This window comes from Odocoileus virginianus, chromosome 1 (assembly GCF_023699985.2).
Source record: "Odocoileus virginianus isolate 20LAN1187 ecotype Illinois chromosome 1, Ovbor_1.2, whole genome shotgun sequence".
In the NCBI taxonomy this organism is placed as follows: Eukaryota; Metazoa; Chordata; class Mammalia; order Artiodactyla; family Cervidae; genus Odocoileus; species Odocoileus virginianus.
Genome location: NC_069674.1, coordinates 90350389 through 90378121, shown reverse-complemented (window position 1 = coordinate 90378121; position 27733 = coordinate 90350389). Strand labels below are relative to the sequence as shown.

The 27733-nt window shown below is 36.0% G+C and overlaps 1 protein-coding gene across 11 annotated transcripts in view; it reads right to left on the bottom strand.

Annotated features, from left to right (window-relative positions):
* The window catches only part of ETV1 (ETS variant transcription factor 1), a 95826-nt gene that overhangs the window by 41459 nt on the left and 26634 nt on the right, over positions 1 to 27733 (bottom strand). For all 11 annotated transcript variants that reach the window (XM_070470848.1, XM_070470842.1, XM_070470837.1 and 8 more), the window contains one exon: positions 3078 to 3207. In XM_070470848.1, coding sequence (XP_070326949.1) covers positions 3078 to 3207 — 130 coding nt within the window. The remainder of the gene's footprint in view (positions 1 to 3077; positions 3208 to 27733) is intronic.

The window sequence follows — 27733 nt, the reverse complement described above, 5'->3', positions numbered from 1 at the left end:
AGAGACAAGAGAAAAGAGAATGTGTGTTTCTTGGGAAAAATTAAAACTCCGTTCCCCCCCAGACAATTCAAGGAAAGAAAAAATATTTCAGGCTAAAGACCTAAGGAAGTTTAGAATGGTATGGTTTTTGGTTTTTGCAATTCTAGAACACGTAATCATCAAAACAGCCACACACTTAAACAGAAAATAGGATAATGTATCACTTGGAAACAGCATAAATATAAATCATCTATTTTTAATACATATACAAACAACACAGCATAAGGAAAATCTCTGTCAGTAAAAGCAGTGACATGATTTCCATCTATTCTTTGTTGTTGTTGTTGTAGTTTGACCACACTGTGAGACATGAAGGATCCTATGAGGGATCAAACTTATGCTCCCTGCATTGGAAGTGTGGAGTTTTAACCACTGAACTACCAGGGAAGTCCCTATTACCGTCTGTTCTTGATGTGTCTCCTTAAGCAAGTTTCATAGATATTTTCTAGATCACTAAATATTTCTGATATTATAATCCTTCTACATTACAGAAGACTTTAGAATAAGAAGTCTTATCAGTTTAATAAGATGCAGATCATACCTGACTCGCCTTTATTTGTTGTAGAATGCTAAGAAGCCGATGCCTTTGCCTTATTTTCATTCTTTTAGTGTAAAATAAATGATGCCTGGCATTAACTTCCTCACATGAGATAATAAAGATTTATGAGGCAAATTAAAACGTCTCTGATATATTTAAACCTTCTTGGAGCATAAGAATAGGCACAAAACAATGTTCTTAAGAATAAAATCCTGTTATCACAGACTAACTTCTAAACATAATTACAAAAGAATAAAATGAGTAAGCTTGTTTTTATACACATTATGAATTTAAGTTGCAGTCTTTAGCATAGTTCTCAGGGATATGATTTAACTAATTCTTCTAATCTAAAAATACTTTATTGAAAACAAATTATATTTAAGTTTCTGAACAAAAAATATGTAGGTTAAAATACTCTGTTTCCTTTTAAGATAAAAAGCATTCACCAGTACATTTTTTCTTTAAAAAAGAAACTTGAAAAAAACATTGACTTATGTAATAATTTATCCTGTTGCTCCATCTATACAAAAGAATTCCATCCAAGCATGAAACTACAGAAGTAGAGGCGTATGGGCTGCAAAAGTCTTTCTTCCTTTGCAGCAAAGTCCACAAACTCGTACTGTCTGGTTCCACCTGCTTCTGTTACCAATATTTCTGAATGAGAATGTACTTCTTTTATAAAATGGTTCACTTGTCTCATTTCCATGTGAAAAATAATGATACATCTTCTGTCCTAGGATATTACTTTTTTTCATAAAATGCCATACTGTGTTACACTGTTCATATAGAAATGGAAAAAACAGAATTAATCCATTAAATCACTGTGGGAATTATTTGGTCCCTGAGAAGAATCTCAAAATATACAGGTAACTCTACCATTAATTTATGAAAGTCAGATGTCTTTTTTTAAATATGTCTATAAAGCAGTAGTTCTTCCATAGTCACACTTCTGATCAATGCTAAAATGCAATGACAATTCTATACCTATTTGGTTTATTAATTAAAAATTCTCCAATATGTTAAATAATTACTCTGTGAATACATAGTATTCATAAGGAGAAAATGAAAAAAAATTAAAAATGTGATAAAATAAAACTCAGATTGATCAATACTGTTTTATCTGAACTCAGGATGTTTTAATAGTAGGCTTCTATAAGAGATATATCTTATAAAAGTTTTACAGTTCAACTGAACCACCTTCATCATTTCAGACTCTGATGAACCTTCTAGGAAAGAGGATACAGAAGACAAGTTTGCAAGAACAAATAGTAATGAAATATCCAAGCATTGGTCAGGAACCATGAAACAATACAAATCAAAGTTTTTTGAATCTTAAATATCTTAACAAACTAGTCAATGTAACAAAAAAGAAGAAGACTCACAGATGCAAAGAACAAGTGAATGCTTTCCAGTGGGTGGAGGGAAGCAGGAGGGGTAACACAAGGGTAGGAGATTAAGAGGTACAAATTACTAGGAGCAAAATAATCTATAAGAACATATTGTACAACACTGGCAACGTAGCCAGTATTTTATAATAACTATAAATGGAGTATAACCTTTAAATATTGTGAATCACTATATTGTACACCTCTAACTTTCAGCTATACTTCAATTTAAAGAATGGGAAAAAGATAAAATTATTCTGCAGAAGGAAACAGAGTATAGGTATAAAAAACAAATCTGAGGAAACAGAAGACTCCTCTGAATCATAATGCATTATGAACTTGAATCAACATAATTTATAAGACTGCAAATATTTGTAATCATTTTTGTAAGTTTCTAAACTAACTCCTTTAAAGGACTAAGTCTCTACTGTAATTGAGAGTAATAACATACAATATACAGAGCCAACTTTTTCCTTATGCAATTAGAGGCCAATATGAAAAGTAGCAGAATGCAATTTACTGTGAAGGGTTTTTAATGAACATACATGTTATCAAATTTTCCAACAAAGGAACAATGTACTTCTACTGCTCCACCCTTTATTATCATCAGAAGGAACAACTGGTTTTTTAACAGATAACAGCCTCTGCTAAGCCTTATAAAATTCTAACTTTACTGCAACTGTCCATGAATGCATCTTATAGATCATCTGCAAAGCCTGTCAGATAACTAATGTACTGTTCAGACCTGCCAAATGCTTCATTGTTTTCCCCCTACAAACTCAAAAGTGCATAATGCATTCTTTCTAATGAGAACTGAACTTTTGGTACCTGCTCATGCCACCTAAAACCCTTTTTACAATCTCAGGATGCATCACCTAACAGTTGTGGGAAAGCAGCTCATGATCTGGATAAAAATTACTGCTTTAAAATGATTCTAGAAGTATATGATCAGACAGTAAACAGTCCTTTTGAGTTCTGCTCAACACATGACCTAATTAGCTTGTTACATGCTGAAGATGTAACTCTTATAAAATACGACTTGAGATTTTATATTATGGTAAATCTGTGCTTCAGTAAGAACCATCAGGTGCTCACTATACACTCAATTACTTTACCTGACATTGTACAGGCACTTTTCTCCATAGCTGAATTTAAAGGGCTGTTCTTGACTGCAGGCAGAGCCGAGTTCTGAACATGGACTGTGGGGTTCTTTCTTGATTTTCAGTGGGAGGCCATGAAAAGCCACTAGAAAACAAACAAAAATACCCACAAAAATGAAATCCTGTTAGGAATTACATACACTAACCTGTTCTATCCCTTTTGGTTAAAATGTCGCTAACATTTCATATTAACTTTCATACGTAAGAAAATCACACTGGACAAATTTCATGCAAGAAAAGATTCTGGAGAATCTTATATACTCTCCATGCACTCATTGTTTCCTTTTATTGTATAACAAAATGCATGCTTGAACTGTCTCATTACTGAAAGTCAAATGAACTACTTGTAACTGGCTTAGCTGACACTAACAAAACGAGAAGGTCAGTTTTCAGAAAATAAGCTTGAAAATATTTCAGCAAGGTTTCCAATAACTCAAGCAGGAAAAAAAAAAACACACAACTGATTATTCAAGAATTAACTGAAAATAGGAGCATAATTTTAAGAATTAACTGAAAGGAAAATATTTCAAGTGCATCAATAGTAATGGTTTAATGGAATAAAAACTGAACTATGAGGAAGAAAACCCAGCTGCAGTTCTTAGGGGAACTAATGATATACTTTGGACAAAAGGATAAAAGCTCAACATCTTTGTGGCCAGTGCTTATATATAAAACTACAGATAAAAGTACTTGTCTAACTACTTAAGAGAAGTGTGAAGATACATTGTGAGAAATACATTAAAGTTATTTTTTGTATATTATGACCATAAAGCAATTATTCTATATGAAATGATAGTTTCTCCTTTTTCATATGACATTGTCATGTCATTACTGTTCAATATAAAGACAATATCACAAAATATGAAGAAATATGTATATTTAGGTTGGAATCATATCTCTCAAACCAAAAAATAAATAAGGTTATATATTTTTTGTTATTTTATATGAAGCTGAAAAAATATATACTAGAGATCCTCAGAATAACTGAATTTTAAGTAAAAATGGAAAAAATAAAAAGATAAGAGGAAAAACAGACATGAGAATGAATTTTAGTTTCATACAATATGCACAGATATGAATAATCAAGGATAAGCCCAAGAAGGACACACTGTGGATAGCTATTCCAACGCTGTAAAACCTGATATTAAATTACAAAATATTAAGTAGATATACTATAAATGAAGATAAGACAAGAGAAACTTTGTGGTTTACGATGCCATTCAATCTTGAGCATAACATTACAGCATTTTAAACTTGTTTTAGCTTGAATGTCATAGATAATTTAAGTATAAGAAATTGATATCAAGAACTACCAAGCTCCAAGAAAATAAATTTGTGAATATAAGCACATAATTTTGACTGAAATGTTCAGTGATACTCAAGAAACATCTGAAGCACTGTGGAAAACAAATTTGTCACCTAAATTAGTTGTCTAAGGAAAACTTAATAAATAATAATACAATTATTTCACTGAGTGATCTATTTCAAAGTATTTTTTCTAATTTAATGTGTTTAATATACCTACTCAGAGTAAAGAGTCAGAGGAACAGAAACAAAGGGAAAACTATGTGTTTTCATATGCAAATGGTACATATGTTCATTAACTTTACCAAGTTAGAAAGTAATAATTTATAAAAATGCTAAGATGAAAGAGGCTTTACAACCTCAGGAATCACTTCATAACATGAGGATTTGCTTGGATTCTGATTTGAACAAAACAACTAAAAGAGACAACTTTCCAATGAGTAAGACATTTCAATGTGGACAAGGTAAGAAATTATTGTTAATTTTGTTGAATATAATAATGAAATGGCAGTTGTTCCAAAAAAATAAATAAATAAAAAGGTTTAAAGCTAAAGCTTCATAAAATATTTACAGATAAAAAAATAAGTCCTGGAATTTCATTAAAATAATATAGAAAAAGATGTGTAGGGGAAGAATCAAATAGAAAAATATTGATAAATGTGAAAAGCAGACTGATGGGTCAGTGGGAGTTCATTACATTATTCTCTGTACTTTTATCTAAATCCTAAATTCACAAGATAAAATGTTTTTAAATTATGAAACAAAAACACAGAGTATTTAAAGTAGCATCCTTTAAGAAATTTTTTTTCCCTCTGCATATGTATGTGTATGTGTATATCCTACTTCTTAGAATGAAAAATACTGCATAATGAAATCTTGTAATATATTAATCATACATTTGCTGCTTTCTTAACAAATAGTTTTCAACTCTTTATGACTTACTTGAACATATACAACAAAATGTGCATACCTTAAGTTCAGCACTTTAGATTAAGTATTGGGTTTTATATTTTCCTAAGAAAAAGCAGTACCAACATCAAAGGAACTCAAATCATACCTGAGAGATCAGAACTAATTTGTATGAATAAAAATGGATAAGATCTCAAAAGCTAATAAATTGGCAGTACGATGCAAAGTTGATCATGTTTATCAAAATATCAGACATTATCAGAGACTACTATATTCAATATTACTATGTTTTAAAAGTCTTTGGGACCATGAAATAGGAAAGGATTAGTGAACAGGATGCAAAGGCATTAACCATAAAAGAAAATAATCTATGAATTAAGCTTCATTGAAATTAAGAACTTCTCTTCCTCAAGACACTAAGCTACATACACCAAGAACTTACTTGCTATAAAAAGATCAAAGATATCATACTCAACCTAATAAAAGTTGTTACAAAGTGAGAAAAGAAACAACCCAATTAAAATTGGGCAAAAGATTCAAATAGGCAGTTCATAAAAGAAGATATCCAAATAGCAAAATGAGCAACAAAATGAGCATATACGAAAAGATATTCATCTTTATGCATCAAGAAATTACAAATAAAGTCACGTCAGGTTATACTATATGCTGACTAGGATGGCTAAAGATTGGCATTATGAAGACATGAAGAAGACCTGAAGCAATAAGAAATTTCAAATATACGCTACTGAGAGTATAAATTCACACACACACACACATACAAACACTCTGGAAAACTTCTTGGCAGTATCAACCAAGTCTTCACATAAACCCTCCCTATGATCTAGTAATGACTCTCTTAGGCGGATATCAAAGAGAAAGGGCTGAATATGTTCACCAAAAGGACATATTCATAGCAGCTTTATTCATAGTATCAAAACTGGAAAAATTCCAATGTTCATTAGCAGAAAAACGGATAAATAATGTGTGGCTTATTCATACAATGGAATACTCCACAAGAATAACAAGGAACACACTGGTGACACGTAGAACGTCTCTCAGATGGGAAGCTGAGTAAAAGCAGACAAGCACTAAAGAATATGTGGTAAAGGAGTTTGAAGAACAGACCACCCTGATAGCGAGAGAACCTTCCGCTGGTGGATGGGCGTGTTAATGACTGAGAGAGGGAACTAGTAATCTAATGTTGATGTTTAGTCACTAAGTCATGTCCGACTGCTTCACAGCCCCATGGAATGTAGCCTGCCAGGCTCCTCTCTGTCCATGGAGTTTTCCAGGCAAGAATACTGGAGTGGGTTGCCATGTCCTTTTCCAGGGGATCTTCCTCACCCAGGAATCAAATCTGCATCTTTTGCACTAGCAGGTGGGTTCTCTACAGAGCTATAAATATTTTATATTTGCTCTACACAGTGATTACGAGCATATACATATGTAAAATTCACTAAGTTCTACACTTAAGATTTTTGCATTGAGATAAATGTTTTGCTCCAAAAAAAGGTTTAAAAATGAGAAACATCAAGCAACGCTCTACTAATCGAGATGTTTGAAAATGCCTGGCCTCCTGTTCCAGTAGAGACATCTGACAATGTGCTTCAACTTCACAGGATAAATAATTCCAGATGAACCAGGGGAGGGATGATAACTCTGGGGTACCATCAGGAATGACTTCTAACAGGACAGTAGCCTCCTATCAAAATGTCCATTAATATCAACCTAGAAGCAAAAAAGCATAACTCACCCTTGTAGATACACTATCTGGAGCTTTCAGACTGGCCCCAAGAACTTCTTGGAGTGACCACAGAAGAAAGAACATAAGGATACCAAAAGTGTACTCAGAGGGAAGCTGATCCCTAAATAGAGGATCCCCGAATTTGGCCAATCATCAAAATACTCAGGGAAATTTTGGAAAAAAAAAAACAAAACCATATGTCATTAGTTCAACTGTGTCCCCTCCAAATTTTAACTTGAAGTCCCACCTCAGACATGACCTTATTTGGAAAACTAGTTAAGATAGGGTCATTAGAGTGGAATCTAATCTAGTATTACTGGTGTCCTCCTACTAACAGGGCATTAGGATAGAGAAACACAGTGGGAATACCATGTGAATAATGGAGGCAGAGATTAGAGGGATGCTTCTTCAAGCCAAGAACTGCCAAAATTGCCTGCAAACTGCCATAATCTAGGGAAGAGGCAAAGAACACTCTCTCATAGCCATCAGAACCCTGCCAACACTTTCATCTCAGACTCCTAGCTTCCAGAGTTGTGAGACAATAAATTTCCACTTTTTAAGTCACCTTGTTTATGATACGTTGTAATGGCAGCCCCGGGCTTCACTGGTGGCTCAGTGATAAGGAATCTCCCTGCCCAGCAGGAGATGCGGGTTCCCTGGGTGGGGAAGATCCCCGGGAACAGGAAGTGGAAACCCACTCCAGTATTCTTGCCTGGGAAATCCAATGGACAGAGGAGCCTGGTGGGCTACAGTCCATGGGGTCACAAAAGAATCTGACATGACTTAGCGATTAAACAACAACAAAAATGGGGACTCTAGCAAACTCATACACCGTTCCCAGGAACTCTGCTTCACTATGGCTGGTATATAGATCAGCATTATCTTTTAAAATTTTCTAGGTGATTCTCATAACCAGACAAATTTCAGATCCACAGTGATCTTGGCAACACTTGGATCCAGTGTATGCTGCCCTGAAACAGGTCCAAGACTTGAAAAGAATTAAAAAAAAATGAAGTCAAACAATGTCTTCCCTTCTGTTAGATGCCAACACTCAAGGATTCTCACAGGTTCTCCAAGAGGTTTAGGGCTCCTGCACTCTCTTCGTGTGTGGGCCTCTTCATCGCTGTGGGCTCTTGGAACCGTGACTTTTTTTTTCTAAACATAAGCCAAATGCTGTGTTTTTTTTTTTTTTTAATTGCTGTGTTGAGGAGGAAAAAAGGAGCTAACCTGAGATCTTCAATCTTTTGCACAAGAACCAAAGCAACTTTATTTTCCTCATTTTCAGTCTTCTGCTTCCTTGTGACCTTAGATCTCAAAAATGACTTCTTTATTCTTCGGTAAGAGTAGTACAGAGACTCCGTCCAGAGGGGAGACCAGGTTTGGGTATTTCATCACAAGGCTGAGAGTCTGAGCGTCTGCGAACAGGCAGTTTTCCAGCTCACTGGCACGGGCACAAGTGGAAGCAGCACATTCATTTTGTGCAATTTGCTTTACCTTCCCACATGGAGTTGGTGCATGTAAAAGGCTGTTAAGTACTAAATTATTCCTTATCAAATCACCATCATCTGGAGTCATGATCAACACTAATTAAATTACTTTCGCTGAACATGGCTCCAGCCTGCTGCCGAGGCTGCTAGGCACATTTCATCGTACATTTCATCTCGCTTACTGTACTGTCCTGCCTCTGTCAGCAACAGAGGGCTATAGGCATCAGTGCTGTTTGCAGTTTTAATTACAGTGAATCTTTTCTTCTTCAAGTGCATCAAATCAACAGTTAACTCCTTCACTTCATTTACAAGCAAGTGGTGGCTCCCAATGTATGTTACATTCTATTCCTGACTTCAGACAATTCATATCATTCATCTGCCGACTTCCTCAGCCACATTTCCATGCAAACTTTTATGACCTGCAACTCCTCCGGACAATCAGATTTTTAAGAGAAGCCAAGAGAACTCTCAAGAGATGCATCTTGCATTTTTGCTTTGATGGAGGCTTGACCTTTAAAACCACATCTTAAGGCTGACTTATAATGACTGAGTTCCTCTAATGGTTAAATTTAAGAGCTCCAAAATACCAAGACGTTAAAAAATGCACTTCCAAAATAAACTTAACCACTTCTTAATTCACAAAGTTTACTTGGGGTTATGGTATTCATCATAAAGTATTTGCTAGATTAGTGATTGTTTTCATTTTGTAACAATGAACTATGAGGCATCATCTTGGCTTCCATATTTTTTCCTGTCCACATTTTAGACGAGAGGCACACTCCTGTCATCATTCTCCTAGAGCACAGAATGTAGGGCCCTTGGCTCTCCAAATGCAACAATGCTGGCATACAACCAAGTCTTTGGTTCAGGGTGTTGTATAGTCACGAAGATGTGTCCGACTCTTTTGTGATGCCATGGACTATATAGCCCACCAGGCTTCTCTGTCCGTAGGATTCCCCAGACAAGAATACTGGAGTGGGTTGCTATTTCCTTCTCTAGGGGATTTTCCTGACCCAGGGATTGAACCTGGGTCTCCTGAATTGGCAGGCGGATTCTTCACAACTGAGCCATCAAGGGAAGTCCCTTGGTTCAGGGTAGACATATGATAAGTCATATGCGAACATCTACAACATTGATGTAGAAAATGAATTTAAAAATTTGCTCATAGAAGAATCATTTCCTAAATAATCATGACCCTGAAGTATTTTTTTTTGGTACTACTAAACTGAAAACAGACCATGTTATGATTGACTGGTTCATGTTAGTTCAGACAATAAACAATGAAATCTATGAATTCAGTTTTTGTTTATATTTCTATAGTGAACATGAAGTAAATTTAAGAAAGATAATATGCTTAACTGTAGGTGTTAATATATTGAACTCTCATTAAATTTGGAATAGTGAGAGAAAACACTCCTATGAAGCCTCAAAAAACTCAAATTTACACAGCATTATAAAGTTTTCAAAGAATCTTCAACAACTCTAGATTCTCATCATTCAAGACAAGAATGACATTAGCATTCCAATTTTGAAAAAAATTGTTAAAGAGGCATAAAGAAGCTAAGCTTCATGCCTAACTAAAAGCCTAGGACTAACTTATTATAGGTAGGAATTAAAGCCTTGGGCTTTGGGCAGCAACTCTTGAACCCTTGACCATACAATTAAAATTTACTTTGTGTAGGCACACTTAAGATTTCCGTCATGCATGAGAACCACTATAACATTATATCAGATGTTTCTTTATCCATGTATTTCATCATTAATTCATCCACTTACTGGCCTAGACATTACGCCATTTGCTAAGGGGCAGGGCATGTGGAGTTACAGAAGTTGAACAGTAAGTCCTACCATCAAGAGCTCACAGAAGTACAATTAGAGCTTCATAACATTGCCTTTTTTTTAAGAAAAGTTCTAATAAATATATTAGCCAGTCTTCAAGTTTGATTAATTCATGTGTATACAATGCACATTTCTATATACATAACCTTAATAATATATTCTTGGCACTTGCATCTAAATGAAAACACTTCTCAAAGCATTCATGCTTGCTTTTAGGCATTCTGCCTTCTTTCAATTTATTGCTGGGACCAAAGGCATTTAAAAATTCACACCACTCATATTCCACTGAAGGAAAAATATTGCTATGTAACAACTAAAGCTTCCCTGTGACTCTGATAACCAAAATGTCACAAAGGATGGGTCCCCTTCTCTATGTGGACAGTGAGCATAAATACAATGATAAGTTGTCTCAGCTATGACCTTTCACTTTGCTTTCCTCCCAACTCTTATCATATATGCAAGTGAAATACAGCAGTAATTTCTGTGAGTACAAAACAATTACCCGGGGAAGAGAAACACATCACATTTTTAACTACTTATCTAAATAAAACTACATCTTTGAACACATCTGTAGTTCTTGAATCAATATTAGCTGGGAATTTAGAGCCTTGATGAGAATCTCTTGATTTTGATGGTGAGATTTCTGGGCTGCTCAAAAAAATCTATCTTAGAATGATCTACTGAAAAAATTTCTTGAGAGTCCCTCAGACAGCAAGGAGATCAAACCTGTCAATCAAACCATGAAATCAACCGTGAATATTCACGGGAAGGACTGATACTGAAGCTGAAGCTCCAATACTTTGGCCACCTGATGCAAAGAGCTGACTCACTGGGAAAGACACTGATGCTGGGAAAGATTGAAGGCAGAAGAAGAGGGCGACAAAGGATGAGATGGTTGGATGGCATCAGCGATTCAATGGACATGAACTTGGGTAAACTCCAGGAGATGGTGAAGGACAGTGAGGCCCGGTGTGCTTAAGTGGCAGAGTTGGACACATCTTGGTGACTGAACAACAACAAAAAAACAGAATTCTAGAACTGCTGCTGCTAAGTCACTTCAGTCGTGTCCAACTCTGTGCGACCCCACAGAGGGCAGCCCACCAGGCTCCCCCGTCTCTGGGATTCTCCAGGCAAGAATACTGGAGTGGGTTGCCATTTGCTTCTCCAATGCATGAAAGTGAAAAATGAAAGTGAAGTCGCTCAGTCGAGTCCGACTCTTAGAGACCCCACGGACTGCAGCCTACCAGGCTCCTCCATCCATGGGATTTTCCAGGCAAGAGTACTGGAGTGGGGTGCCATTGCCTTCTCCGGTAATCTAGAACAGGAGTTGGCATATTGTACAGCCCATGGGTCAATCCAGTTTCCCACCTGTTCTGGTAAAGTTTTACTGGAACACATTTCCACTCATTCATTTATGTAGAGTCTAGGACTACATTGAGTAACAATGGGGGTATATGTGACAGAAACCCTTTGACCCACCAAATCTAAAATATTTATGATCTGATCCTTTACAGGAAAAGGAAAAAAAAAAGTTTGCTGATCCCTATTCTAGATTATGGTCTGCAAAGAAAAAGAAAAGAGAAAACATAAAAGTGGACAGATGGCATAGTGACACCTCCTAGTATTAGGGTACGCTAAGTTAGTTAACAAGGGACATTCAAGTTTGCTTTATTAACCCTGTGTTTACTCTGACTCTCCAAATCAGATAAACAGCCCTGTGTGGCCAATTTACAGGGACATACACAAACATGATGGTGAAAAAATGACATGCTATTGAGGCTCTAAAACACTAGAAATGTGTGTGCTTTGAGAGATTTCAAAGCATTTACTTAGACCATGGTTATGTATAATGCGGAGAGTTTTCTATACTTGTTTACAAAATATAACTGAGAAAGTCAAAACAAATCATTCTGTGGACACTAAAGCACTTGTAAAAAAAATTTCACTTGGCTATGGCAGTGAATTTTTTAAAAAGTCTCTGGAAAAAGGGGAAAAAGTAAATGGTATACATAAATTAGGTTATTTAAGGCTAGACGCTAGTATGGCATGAAAAATGCATGTAGCCTTTTATATAAATATATGTAGTTGGGAATACACTCACCAGATGAAAAGCATTCACTTTAAGTTAATATCACTTCAATTCCAAGTGATAAATGGGTGGCAATGACCTCAATTAGTACAGGGTTAAATTCCAGAAGCAAAGGCGAATGCTTGTGTACAAATAAAGACAATAGTGTTACATGCTTAATAAATCCATCTTCCAAGACTTACAGAAAATCGGCAAGCACTTCGGCTGCATCTAAGCCTCTCATAGATTCTTTTCCAGTACATTTACCCCTTTCAAGCTCGCCCTACCCCCACCGCGGACACATACCACTCACACATACACACACTGACATCCATTACTAAAGGGCCTAATCTCAGCTATCAGCAGAGTGCCTTTATGGGGCCATTAAACCATTTCTCTTGTTTACAGTACCCGAAGAAAGATGTGAATTATGTCTGTGACAAAACAAGCGATAACATTTCTAAACCGCTATCAAAATGCAAACTGAAACACATTTTAAGGACAGAGACCCTGATTCCCGTTTTCCATTATTTTCCGTTATTTGCAGCATCTGGAAATAGATTCACCTATACTTCTGAGACAAAAATTTAGACCAAAGCACAGCAAGTTGATGTGCATTTTTTTCTGTTTTTTAAAAGGAATATTATCCGTGGGGTTTGACACCATATCTAGTTGGTCATTTGATGTTATTGGCAGCGCACAGAACTCTGGGCAGTAACAATCACAAAGGTGCACTAAGGGAGATTTTCACCCCTTATGATGGATCCCAGAATTCTGGAATTGAAAACATTAGATGTGATCAAGTTTTACGGACTGAGCTGATATGTCTACCAGAAACCTCTGTGCTAAAGGAATCATAAGTGAATGTCCTAAGGGTATGACTCTTTTCCAAACAGCTGATTCACTGGAAAAGACCCTGATGCTGGGAAAGATTGAAGGCAAAAGGGGAAGAGGGTGGCAGAAGATGAGATGGTTAGACAGTATCATCAACTCAATGGATATGAATCTGAGCAAACTCTGGGAAACAGTAAAGGACAGGGAAGCCTGCCTTGCTGCAGTCCATGGAGTCACAAAGAGTTGGACACAACTTAGTGACTAAACAACAAAAATGGGTAAAAAGATAAAAAAGAGGAGCTACTCTTTTGATTACAAAATACATTTTTTTGCTAAAAAAAAAATGCCAAAGCAATTACAATAGTAACATCAAAGATCACTGATCACAGATCACCATAACAAATATAGTAATAATAAAACCATTAGAAATATTGTGAAAATGACCAGAATGTGACACAGAGACAAGAAGTGAGCAAATCACCTAACAAGCCTCGCTGTGCTAGGAGGAGCACATTGCAGGAAGGCAAACAGTCATTAATCTGTCCCTACATTGCTACTGAAAGTAAATACTCAGCACTTGCAAGGAACTTCCTGGGCAGCTTGGAAACCAGAACTGAATCTCAGAGAAGCCACACGTTTCTCATAAGGGGACAATCAGATTTTTTTTTTCCTAATACCAAACTCCTAGCAGTTATAGGGACTACACACTCCACTACAGGGATTCCTAAATGGTCCTGCCAGGGGATGCACATACCTAATAAAAAGAGAGGACAGAGTGTATAAAAGTCCTAGAAGTCAGCCCGCACACCTCAAGGCCTCATCCAGAATCAGATGTGGTGTCCACAGACATGAAAACCAGTGCCGAGGACAGAGTCAAAATCAGAAGCCAGGAATCCTCGGGGTGTGCAGAGTAAAGCCTCTGACAAGGTTCCACAGCCTCATAAGATAGTTATTTCTTAGAGGTACACTTCACAATTCAACTCTCTCTACATCAGTGTACCATCATGCCATTTAACAGACAGAAGAGGATGGACAATACCTCTGGGTATGGGACCCATCCTCTCTTCTAAAATTAGAGGTGATACCATGATGCAGTCAACTCTGTCTCACCTGAAGATCACTCATCTACCTCGCAGTACTAATGGTCTAAACCAGAGGGTTTCTATTTGATTCACATAGGAGCTTCAGATAATTTCAGTTAGTTGAGATCATTTAAAAATCAGTTTCAAAATCTCTTTCTGGTTTAAAAATCCAAAACTTTGGCTTCTCTAGAAAAAAAAAAAATACACAATATCCAGCAACACTGATTCCACTTTCCAGCCTCAAAAGTAGACTGAGCTCATTATCAGCTTCCTCTTCAGCCAGAACCTGTGTTTTCCTCTCTGCCACAGTCCTCACCATAGCTCCCACTCCACACTCCATTATCTCCTGCACTAAATTCACTTCCCTCATTTCTAGGCTGGGCACGAGTATTTTCTACATCTCACCAAACACATAGCTAAGAAATCATTAGTGAGTGTGTTTCTACAGGTGGATGTGCGCGTGCTTAGACACATACACATTACCTCTAATCAGCAAAAATAAATATAAAACTCATATCACGTTCAGGCTTAGGTACTCAAGTACCCTTCTCAGGCAGTAAGGCATGGTGGCAAAGGTAGCAGGTACTTAAATCTGTCAGGTTTCAAAGTCTGCCACCACTTTGACTTACCAGGAGTAAAACTGAGCAAGCCTCTGTGCTTCACTTTACTCTCCTATAAAAAATGGGCAGGATAACAGCAACCGACTTGTGGAGTTGCTGACAGGATCAAATAAATAGGACACTCTATATGCAGTGTGTAAGTACTCAGTAATATTTGCTATTGGTATAGTTATTATTCAAACCCAGAATATTTAGGCATGACAGCTGAGAGAGCATGTACATCATCCAGAAACATAGCAGCGGTGGCTAAGAGCATGGAGAAGAAACTTGGCTTTGCTACTTATTAGTTTAAGGACTTCTGGTCAACCAGGTAGCTACTACAAGATTTGGTTTCTCCCTCTGTAATATGAGGCTTATCACAGACCTTCCATGTGGAGTTTGTGTGAGAATTCAATGAGGCAATGCAAAGGAGAATTTCGAATAGTACCTGGCAATGGTAGGCACTGGGAAAATGTTGGTTATTACCATTATGACTCCAACCACTTCCTTTCACAGAGGATAAACTGAAACTCAAGGAAGTAAAGTGACTGATGACAGGAGCAGGACTTCAGCCGTCAGAGTGTTACTGCACGACTTTTTCTATTTCAACTTGTTTTCAATTTCACACTAAGTCAACTACTCACTAAGAGCAAAAAATGTGTACGTGGAGAAGAATCTGTAAGGAAGGTACCTTGAGAGAAGGAAAAAGCAAACAGCATGGCCTGGTAGAATGAGCACTAGATGAGGAATCAAGTAATCTGGACCTAGTTCCCACCCCACTGCTAGCTAGCTGTGTGACTCTAGGCATACTATGCCACCTCTCTGAGCTTCAGCTCCTAATCTCCAAATGAAAGCATCAAACTAAGCAACCTTGTAGTTCTAAAATGTAACTCTGGGTGGTAACTGTACACTAATATCTAAGAAAAATCTAAAGATTTGATATACGAATTCAGAGAGTACAACATTCTGAGGCCACACCTAAGTACCTCAATAATAACTGAGGGCATTACTGCATTTTAGCAAATGGTGGTCACTGGAATTCATAATGGGCCTTAATCACTATGAAAAAGCAAAATTGGGTGTAATCTACTATATTCAAGGGAGGGTACATAGTGCACATTAGAAAGGTGAACATATGGTTAACATTTTAAAATGCCTGATGCTTTAAAAGGCGTTTCATGGACCACCTACTTTCCAGTTGATGATGGAAAGTAATGTTATTATTAAGACATTGATAAAACAAAAAGTAGAATCAAAAGATAAAAAGTTATATTCCTAAAAGCATTACAAGCACCATTAATTGAAAATTAAAGAGACCTCGGACAAACAGTGTTGATGCATTCCTCTAAATTTTAAAGCCTAATCCTACGATAATAGTACTTGAGCAGTAGCAGTGCTAAATGAACCTCATCTTCACAGTCTAATTGCCAGGAGAAAGTGCCCTGGAAGGAAACTGGTTCTTCCATCTGGAAAAGGGTAAGAACAGGGAAAAGAAGGCCTCCTGTTAGACCAATCCAAATCTAATCAGTTTTGCATTCTGCATTGGCTTCAAATCAGATCTTCCTACCCCTACTGGTCCAGTAGATGGAAAGCAGCATGACACTATTTTTTTGGAAACAGATTCCACATACTGAGCCCAAACAGAGAGTCTTCATATCCAGCTGGCAGGAATCAAACCTGAACAAGCTGCAGCTATTTGAGAAACAGATCTAATAAATTGAAATGGCATTCCGAATCAAGATACCCACCCAAACCTGCACCCCTCAAAAACCACCCTCTTTCATCAATTACCAAATTAAAACCTTTATATATATGGAAGATGCCTCTTTGGCAGAAACTGTTCCACTATGCTTTGATGTGGTTACTCATTAAGCCCTATTAAACCACAAAAATAAATATTACTTCCCTACCTTGTAATTCTGTGATTTCTTTCAAATAATGGACAACACTTTTTTGGAAAAGGCTGAGCAGGATCTATTATTATTCCTAGCTGAGTTGGAAGATGCCCATGCTACCTGGTGTTTCTCAGTCTAGCATGAAGAAGTTCTGAGGGTGGCCACGACAGATGGCTAGAATACCCAGACGCCAAAGGGGCTCTGTCCTCACTACTGTGTGACCATGAAGACGGGTCCTTCTTATAGGAAGGACAGAGAAAGGTGGGCTTTTTCTATCCTGCACCTCTGACTCCTCCATCTCTCAAGAACACCCCCCAGAGTGCCAGCCCCTGCAGACTAGATCTCTAACAAATGGTTCAAAATGGTGTTAATATAGTCATTGAAATCAATTGATTAAAAAAAGGAAGCAGACAAGAGACAATAGAAAAGAACGAAGGAAATGGCAACCCACTCCAGTACTCTTGCCTGGAAAATTCCATGGATGGAGGAGCCTGGTGGGCTACAGTCCATGGGGTCTCAAAGAGTCAGACACGACTGAATGACTTATATTAATTACCCTATAGATGATAGTAACATAAAAAACAAAAGTAATATGGTATTTCATTGCCAAAGAAGACTGCCAATTACTAATATGCCTGTCATCAATTTGGAATAATAATCACTAAAAAGACCAGCAGTTTTCTATAATTTATAACTGTTACTCACTAAGAACAAGTAGTCAAATAAATAAGTTTTTATGAAACTAAGTACTATATAACCACTTTTCTCCAGTATTCTTTTTTAAGCAATGAAATAAAAAATTAGTGATGCAAAGACTTGCTTAAATTAATTTATTATCATGGTCTTCAAAACTAGAGCAGTACAATTCTAAATTTAGAATTCATCTCACATGTAATAGTATGAACTAGAAAAGTCTTTAAATAAGCCCAGAGGTATGAAAAATGGTACACAACCTATAGAGCGAATATCCACAAGAAGACAACTGAAATTCCAAACCTATATTTCACACCCACAAGTCTAAAAAATTATATCATAGCTCTATTTCTTCAAATGTTTGGGCCTTGCTTCTTTTAATAGTAACCTCCCCAAAAGAATCTTTCCATTTTGATTTGATGACCCCGCACTGCTTGAAAGATTCGATTTTGTTTCAAGTTAGTGAATCCTCACTTTTGATTTGTAATTTCAACATACTTTTCCTCCAGGTTGTATGTGAAAATAGTCAGAGTCTGCAATCTGCATGGTCTTAAATTGACCACTTTAGTACCAAAATGATACACTGGATAAGCAGGAGTCAAGACTCAAATGACTGAAGTACACCTTCAGTATTCTGATGTCACTCTCCTGAAAATATGATTGAGAAAAATTCAGACATTATTTGCCACTTGGCTCCTTGTTCAAAACGACCCCATAGGCAGAAAAAGTTGAAAATATGGTCTGAACACCACAGCTAGGAAAGTTTGCCCAAAAAAGAAAGGCAGCTGGCTAGAGCCAAAAAAAAATTACCTTTCAGTAAATGCCAATAAAACTTTACAGGCTGCCAAAGTAACAAAGATAGAGTAATTACAAAGGAAATTTTGCAATTTTCCTGACAATAAACACCTTCTTAAGAAGAAATCATCTGTCAGTTGGCCTCAATGGTTACAGCTGTTAATACTAATGAGGGTAAATCCCACAGACACATTTTACTTAAATCAACCCACTATGTAGCTCAAAATTTTTATAACTTCTCCCCAGAAATAAATTTGGAGATTTTCTTTAAACATGCTCTGTAATATTTAATTCAATGTGTTCTAGAGCATTTTCCATAAGAAATGATCATTTTTACAGAAAAGCTTGCACTCTATCTTGCCTACCTTGAAAAATATTTATGTAACTGCACCAGATTAAGAATGCTCCCCAAGAAAGGGAGACGCATGAGAGATAAAAGTAAATACTAGGATTGGGGAGTCACATTTTTTAACCTCAAAATAATCTTTAGGAAGAAAAAAATTGTTTATTATGTAGAAACCTTTAGAAAACTACACATTATTTTTCATATAGCAGATAATATTATTGGTCAAATTTCCTTATGGAAATCCATCAAGATTTTCTTAAAAAATAAGAATCATAGCTAAGTAGCAGTGTCTGCTTTCAAAACTGTGACAAGATCATCGGCATCTCCAGATGCCAATCAAGCCTTTTCTTCCATTTCTTAACAATAAATATCAACTTAAAATAATCTATAGCACAGAGACTTCCCTGGGAGTGCAGTGGATAAGAAGCCACCTGTCAATGCAGGGGACACGGGTCAGATCCCTGGTCTCAGAAAATTCCATAGGCCTTGGAGCAACTAAAGCCCATGGGCTACAACTACTGAACCCACATGTCCTAGAGCCTGTGCTCCACAACAGGAGAGGCCAATGCAATAAGAAGCCTGCACACCACAATGAAGAGTAGCCCCCACCTGCCACAACCAGGGAAAAGCCCACTCAGCAACAAAGACTCAGCATAGCAAAAATAAAAAATAAACTTTAAAAAGTCTGTAGCATAACAGTGATATCAAAACAATAACTATAAAAGTCTCTGACACAGGACCCAGCCTTCATTAGTATAATAAGCAAACAAGTCAAAGGCTAGTAAAGAAAACCAACCAAGAAAGCCTTGAATAGGCTTAATCATGGTCATGAAATAAATAATCAAGAGATATCACATAAAATACTGTATATAAGGAGCTGATTTTACTTTCAAATGTTGCAGGAAGCAAATGTAAAGGATCAGTGTATACACATATCTCATTTCCACAAATAAAGAATATAATCCCAAGAAAACAGTTATTGGAATAGAGTTTCAGAATTATATTAGCATTTTATAAGTGAGTTCTGTAATTTTTTTTAACATACTCATTTTTTATAGATTACTTCCTTTGAATATGTTTTTCTTACAAAAATGTATTACATGATAGATTATAATTTTTTTTCCTACAGGAACATGTCTTTAATTTTTAATCAGTGTAACAGTTGGTAGTTATGAATCACAAATGAACCAAGTCAGTACACAATATTACATAAGGAGTTTAAGAGGTTACCCTTGTACACTCTCACAGTCTTCACAATGAACAGTTACTGAGAAGGACTTTATCCATGGATATACAATTTCTTAAATCCGATTTTTATACCCCACAACCCAATTTATTTTAAGACACATTTATATAAATTCGCAATTAAATATGACTTAGTTGATATGATGTACATATACATAACACGCTTCCCTGGTGGCCCAGGCAGTAAAGAGTCTGCCTGCAATGCCGAAGACTTGGGTTTGATCCCTGGGCTGGGAAGATACCCTGGAAAAGGAAATAGCAACCCACTCCAGCATTCTTGCCTGGAGAAATTCATGGATAGAGGCCATGGGGTCACAGAGAAGTTGGACACGACTGAGCAACTAATACATACAGGGATATATAATTGTTAGAATAGCTAAAATTATGAAATCAAGTATTATGCAACTATTCATTAATTATACACGCTGAACACCTAAGATATTTCCTTAATTTTCATCTTCTTCACACTATTCCAGAAGGGCTTCTTAAATGTGTTGAAAATTATCCCCCAATTTCTATTACACTTCATAGAGTTGTTGATGTAGCTTCCCAGCTGCTAGCCCGAAGAACGTCTGTACCTTTATTTCCAACCCTAGAGCCTTTCTACTGCAGGATCCCACAACTGCATCCTGGAGGCCACATTACAGGGGAAAACACCATGTAATAAGATCGTTCTGGTCCTTCAGGAAACTGCCCTATCTGACAGAACCAAGATTTCTCACCAGTTACTAAATTTGGCTCCAGAGCCAATAACATCATGGCAACTTTCCAATGTATATTTTTTTTACTTTGACTTGTTAACTGCAAATAAGGGGAAATTAGATTACCATATTAAACAAAACATGTTGGAAATAACTGGATAGAAGTATTGTACAGGTATTATTGGAAATAGAAAATCATAGCAAGGAAGCAATATTTCGATATTATAAATCTTTTTACTTCTATTTTGACAAAGAATTCTGTGGTAACATCAAAGAAAATGAAAGCGTTAGTTGCTCAATCATGTCCAACTCTTTGCAACCCCATGGAATGTAGCCCACCAGGTTCCCATGGAATCCTCCAGGCAATAATACTGGAGTGGCAGTCATTCCCTTCTCCAGGGGATCTTTCCAACTCCAGGATTGAACCTGAGTCTTCTGCACTGCAGGTAGATTCTTCACCATCAGAGGTGCCAGGGAAGCACATCATTAAAATACATATCAAATCATACTAATCCTTGCACAAGGCAAGTCTTTATGTTACAATATATAGATGCACCAACCAGTTAATAAATTATCCACTGGATTGAATTTTCCCATAAATTTCACTTAAATATTAGCTACTAATCCTTGTGGATTTTAAAAATTAAGTCATTCCCTTCTCCAGGGGATCTTTCCAACTCCAGGATTGAACCTGAGTCTTCTGCACTGCAGGTAGATTCTTCACCATCAGAGGTGCCAGGGAAGCACATCATTAAAATACATATCAAATCATACTAATCCTTGCACAAGGCAAGTCTTTATGTTACAATATATAGATGCACCAACCAGTTAATAAATTATCCACTGGATTGAATTTTCCCATAAATTTCACTTAAATATTAGCTACTAATCCTTGTGGATTTTAAAAATTAAAGATGTAAGGTCTATATAAATGGATCTCCTTGCTTAAATGAGGTGGTATAGCCAAACAATCAACATATTCTAATGTTAACTGCTTTCTTTGAAAACTGTCAAAACTCTATCTGCTGCTATGTCAACCTGAACCATCTCTATAAAATTTGCCTTTTGAGATGCTTAGATGTTAACAGCAAGCCCATGTGAATATAAACGAACATTATAATGCCTGTTGCTGATCATAAATTATACAGGAATGATCATTTTCCTACCATTTAGTGATCAAAGAGGATGACAAACAGTGACAACAAACAGCATTTTTTTCCAAGCCCTTAATGATTTACCAACATAATACAATGTAAGAAACTCACAAGCAGAATGAACTTCTCTTTTAGATTTCCATTATATGTTGTATTCTGAAATATAACCTCATTCTTTAGTACACAGAGCTCTGTCAATGCATCTGTTATAACTGCAGGTGTAAAGTAACTATAAGGTGTGTCAAATACTGTCACCAGCTAACACATTCAGCAGCTTATATTAGCACCGAAACGCACAAAGAATTTTTCTAGCCCTTTTTTGTAATGGATAGCTCCAAGAAACTAGAAAAATATGAAGATGAAAGAGGACTCGGTATTCTTTTCATGTGTGCAAAGAAAAAAGATGAGCTTTGGAGAAACACATGGACACCACCTGCAAAACAACTGTATGATCACAAACATAACAGGCCTGGTTTGCATTCTCCACCTCACCCCTTTGAAGTTAACAGGAGCTTTGTAAACTGAGGGTGTGCAGAGGGATAAGTATTAAGTCAGATAAAGCTTAATTCCCCTCTCCTGTTACAATGCATGCATTTAAATTCTTAGCCACTGCACATTTCTTGGATTTACCACATTAGATTCCACTGATAGAATTAAAACAATTCTGATAGAGGTGCATTACTTAGCATGTACGTTTTTTAAATATAACTAATGACAGTGTGCCTATCTGCTGAAACATGTGTACAAAATATATATATATATTATGTATGCCCCTTTGTCTTTTTCTTTCTACTTTCTCTTCCTCAATAATGTGACATCTAATTGCATGCTTATAAATTTCCAGGTTGGCCTGTTTGTCCTTAGGAATAAACCCCAAATATACCTGATTGATTTTCACTGACTCACAAATGTTGACTTACTTTGACCTTCAAACTCCATATCTCCTGCTATCCAATGACACCTAATCTCCAAATACAACTGCCTTTCTTCCCAAGGGACAGAGAATGTTCAGATTTCCTGCAGAGAAATTAACACCTGGCCTTCGTCTAATCTAATGGGTCCTCCCATCATGACTGGGGAAATCATACACATCATGAAGAGCCAACTAGAGTGCTGGATGCACAGAAATATTGAAAATTCACCACTAAGGAGGATTAAGCACCTAATGACTTGGGCATCAACTACTAGTCACCTTGGCAAATTCTCTTGCCCCAGTAACATTAGTTCGGGCACAAAGCTCTATCTGGAACAGTGTAGGAGAGTGGTTATGGGTGTAAACTTGAGAGTTAGATCTGCAACCTCTATGATGATAAACAAGCCACTTAACTACTCTGTGCCTCAATTTTCCCACCTGAATAAAAGGAGATAATAGCTCACAGTACACAAGGTTGTTGTAAACATAGAGTGATACATGAATATATATATACATATATATATATATATATGTATGTATGTATAAAGTGCTTAGAAAAGTAGCCAGCACACAAGAAGCACCGAGCAAGCATTCACTACTACTACCCATGAAGGGTGGATAATCTCCAGGTTCACTGCATTTCATGGGCCATTTTATTCTAAGGATCTGAGTTTCTAGTTCCAGGTCCTGTTTCATTTTCTTCATGCAGGCATTCTTAACTATTCCAATTTACAGTAATCTCTTACTTTTAAAAAAGCTATAGAATTTATGCAGCATTCTTTTAATTGTTAGTCATGCAGGATTTATTCTTATATAATAATGATGATGTTAATTATGAATACCCTGTTTAGTTTTATTCTTGTTCCACATCTATAGCATCTTTACCACTGAGAGCCTTTTTGTAAGCTCCAGGAAGTGCTGGAATGGATGTATTGGGAGATTAAGTGACTTGCCAAGGTCTCAGCTAAAAGTAGGAGATTAAGATATTGAGCCTAACTAGTTAGGACTCCAAAACCTACAGTACACTCTTAGTTGCTACGCTAACTTCTCACTCTACTGTATCTTAACCATCCCAGGCATATTTCACCCTCTTCTTCCAAATTTCCTACTATGTTTTTTGAATTCAAAGATGACGATTTGGTTTTGTTTTTTAACATACCTTTATGCACAAAAACTGTATTGTACATAAATAAAGACTTAAATATTTGTCTGTCTTTATCTTGGCACCATATCTGTGCAAATAATTCACACAATTTCTAAAATAGGATCGCTCTTCACCATGGTTTAAAAATGGTTCCATCTACGTATAGCACAGGGAACTATAGTCAATATCTTGTAATAATAACCTATGATAGAAAATAATTTCAAAAATAATATGTGTATATGTATAACTGAATCACCTTGCTGTGTACCTGAAACATTATAAGTCAACTATACTTCAGTAAAATACACATATTAAGAAAAAAAAATGGTTTCCTCTGTCCCACTACCTTTTTTTCCAATTATGAGTCATAAATACACTGCTTATCTTTCTTAGAGGAAATACTTCAAGCACCGGGCATAGACAACCTACCACACAAACTAGAGAAAGCACAGGATCTTTCACGATTTTATAAGCTAACACTGCTACATCTGTAGTGCTCTCTCCTTTGGGGTTGGTAATGGAAAAAAGGGTGAGATCTTTACTTTTTACAGAACAATCTATTCATGATCTCTGTCTAGGATAAGTGTATCACCAGCAGGTGTTAGGCAGCAAGAATGACAACACAAATGAAATTTCTTCACCACTAGGTCAACCAAATGCAGTCATTTTCAATTCTTTTAAACTGTATTATCAGCCCTATGATCCTGAAACTGTCCCTGGTAGCTTAAGAAATCCTCTGGCCTCAAAAGAACATAGACACTGATAATGTCTTCCTTCTACACAGATAGTGAGTTATCAAATACTAACCCATATACCAAAATCTTGACATAAGATACCTCATTTAACCATTACATCAATCCATTTACTTTCCCCTTTACATACAAGGCTTAACAAATATAACTGGCCCAAGATCCCAAATATGGTAAACTGTGCAACTTAAGATTTGAACCTAGACATTTGGGGTTCAAAGTCATTGTGTCACCTTGTGAAATTACAGCTACTGTTTAAGATATTTACTTTACTTAGTGCTTGACAATCATTTAATGTTAATAATTTCAGGGTTTTTTTTTTTTTAATACAGCTAGATTCTACTTTTCTTAAATTTAGCATGCAGAGTCCAAATGATGGATCAAACACAACTGGTCTGGTAGAAGTTGTCACTCCCTAGCTAATTCATTCATCCTATTTTATAAGAATTCTATTATATATAGAATTATATATTATATTCTATTATATTATATAATTCTATTATATAGTAACCTCAGGTTATTCACAACTTAAGCAACCAATTAACTTTCAAATGTGCTTCCCCAGGCCTTATCTAAAGCCAACATGGCTTTCTCTACAAGCAGTGTGTTACAGCAAAGGTCCTGGGGGTTAATTTTTATTATTTAAATAAGAGATGATCATAAAATTAGTACCCTTCTAATATAGTTCTCATCTTGATTATTGCTATTTAACTGGTGAAATATTTTCTTCAGGCTGAGTGAACACTATAATTATTATTGCTTTGCATTGTAAAGGTTGCATCTTAATTGAAAAATCAACACTTTTTTCCCTTTCAATGAATACATCAACTTCAAAACCAACAAAAACATTGAAATGCAGGCAATTTTGCTAGACCCACAAATTAGGGTGTCCTTGATCAACCAGAATGCATAACCCATAATCTTAAACATAAGATGTTAACTGATCCTATAACCAGGCCTTTTTTTCAAGTATCAAATGTTTCCTGTTCAACCTTGTTTATGAATCCTTATGGTCAAAATGACAATAGGTTTGTACAAACACTTCCAAGTGTCTCCTGACAGCATCACTGTGGATATGCACTGAACTGTTAGTGTAACCCATACTAAAAGATCAAATTGCTCTTACACAAATTTACAGTATGTTTAAATAAACCTTTTAAGTAAGGAGGTATAGATACAGTTTCTGAATATGGCAAAAACAAAACACACAATACATAAAGGTAAGTTATTCAAAATGAGTACATTTGGGAAATACTGCAATGATTTTGAACAAATTTTGGGAGAAAGTGAAGGACAGGGAAGCCTAGTGTGCCGCGGTTTGTGAATTCGCAGAGTCGGACACGACTTAGCAACTGAACAATAACATGAATTGTGTGTTTTCTGTATTTCATATATATTTGTGTGTATATAGAATAAAACCGTACATAGGGCTTTCTCTGTTCCAGTCATATTACAATCATTCTGTAGGTATCCTCAGGGTATTATATCTAGGATCCCCTCTCACCTGTGAATACCAAAATCCTGATACTCAAGTCCCTTATATAAAACGGCACAGTAGTTTATCACTCACTGATTATTACTTACATATTTTATGTAAGTATACCATGTATATGTATAAGTATTTAGTGTCTTCAGCATTAATACTATAAAATAGCATGAATGAATATAAATAAAAGTTGTACCAGACAAAATGCCAAATGTAGTGTTCAATTAATTTCAGCACAATATTGGAACATTTTTCTGGCCAAATTATACAATGTCCAAAGAGAAATAGTGTTCCAAATCAAAATTTAAAAATTCTCTTTGGAGCGCTTCATTATTTTGTTAATCAAACATCCAGGATTCCGGAAGCTACAGGCTTATGTAGACACAGGACTTAACCACACTTCTACAATTCAAAGTATGAGGGTGATTTTCATAGGGTAATAGGGAACTTAAAGGGCTGTCTATTCTACCTTTGTTTTCCATATATGATTTATTTTGGATATTAAGTTATAAATTAGAAGACATCCATACACAGTAAGAAACTTTTGGACGTTTTCCATTTTTCCTTTAACTTATTATATAAACAAATTTATGTTTGTATATATTCATATTACAAAAATACTTATATTTTTTAATTCATGTGTCCAGTAATAGCATTTCAATGAATGACAGGTTATTGCAATTTGTTCTGATGGGTATAAGAGAAAACGTTACAAGATAAGTTTTGGTTCTGCCATTCACTATCTAAGAGACTAGGAATCTCATTAAACCTGCATGAAGTTGTCTGCTCTGCCTAAATCCTAGGGCTATTGCAAGGTACAAATGAGATGTGAGTGTAAAAATAATCTATGAATTCTAAATTGCTAAACAAATAGATTAGTATTATCACTAATATTGTTTTTAAATTTCATTCTATAGCATCTAGCATAATGTCTGACAGTATGAATATTTGTTGGCTACACTTATTTTTCATTATGGAGAAAAAAAAAAAAGCAATGGTAGGAGCTCAATCAAGAGAAAAGGCTACGTTTTACCAAAATAAAAATGCCAAATCTTAAGATTCTTAAACTATTATCCATTTAATAACTTAATTAATAGGAAAATAAGAGGTTTTTTCCCCTGATGTCACAATTATAGCATTTGAACCCTTTTTATTTTTCAATGTGTGCATTTATTGAAAATTCACCTTAGAGGTTTAGAAGACATCATAATGCCAGTTCTGACAAAAACAGGTTTTATACATTTAGAGAGACAGAGAGAAAGAGTTACTGATTAGAACTTGAAAAAAAAAGTAAGAAAAATGAGAAAAAATATTTTAGATAAAACCCAGATAGACATTTTTATATGTGGATCTGCTTATGTGTACATCAGACACACTTCATAAACTCTAATGATTGCCTCTCAATACACGTAAGAAAATAGGGCTATACTTTCCACAAGCACATTCTTCAAACCTGAAATTGCCATTTAAAAGCTAAGGGCCTAAATTTCCACTTTGATCAATGAAACAGCTTTATCACTAGATGGGATGACTGAAGTTTATTGATTAGCTGATAACCTTCTAATGCACTAGCCTTTAATCTGACATAAAACTGTTAATAAAAGTAGAGCTTTGAGAAAGGAA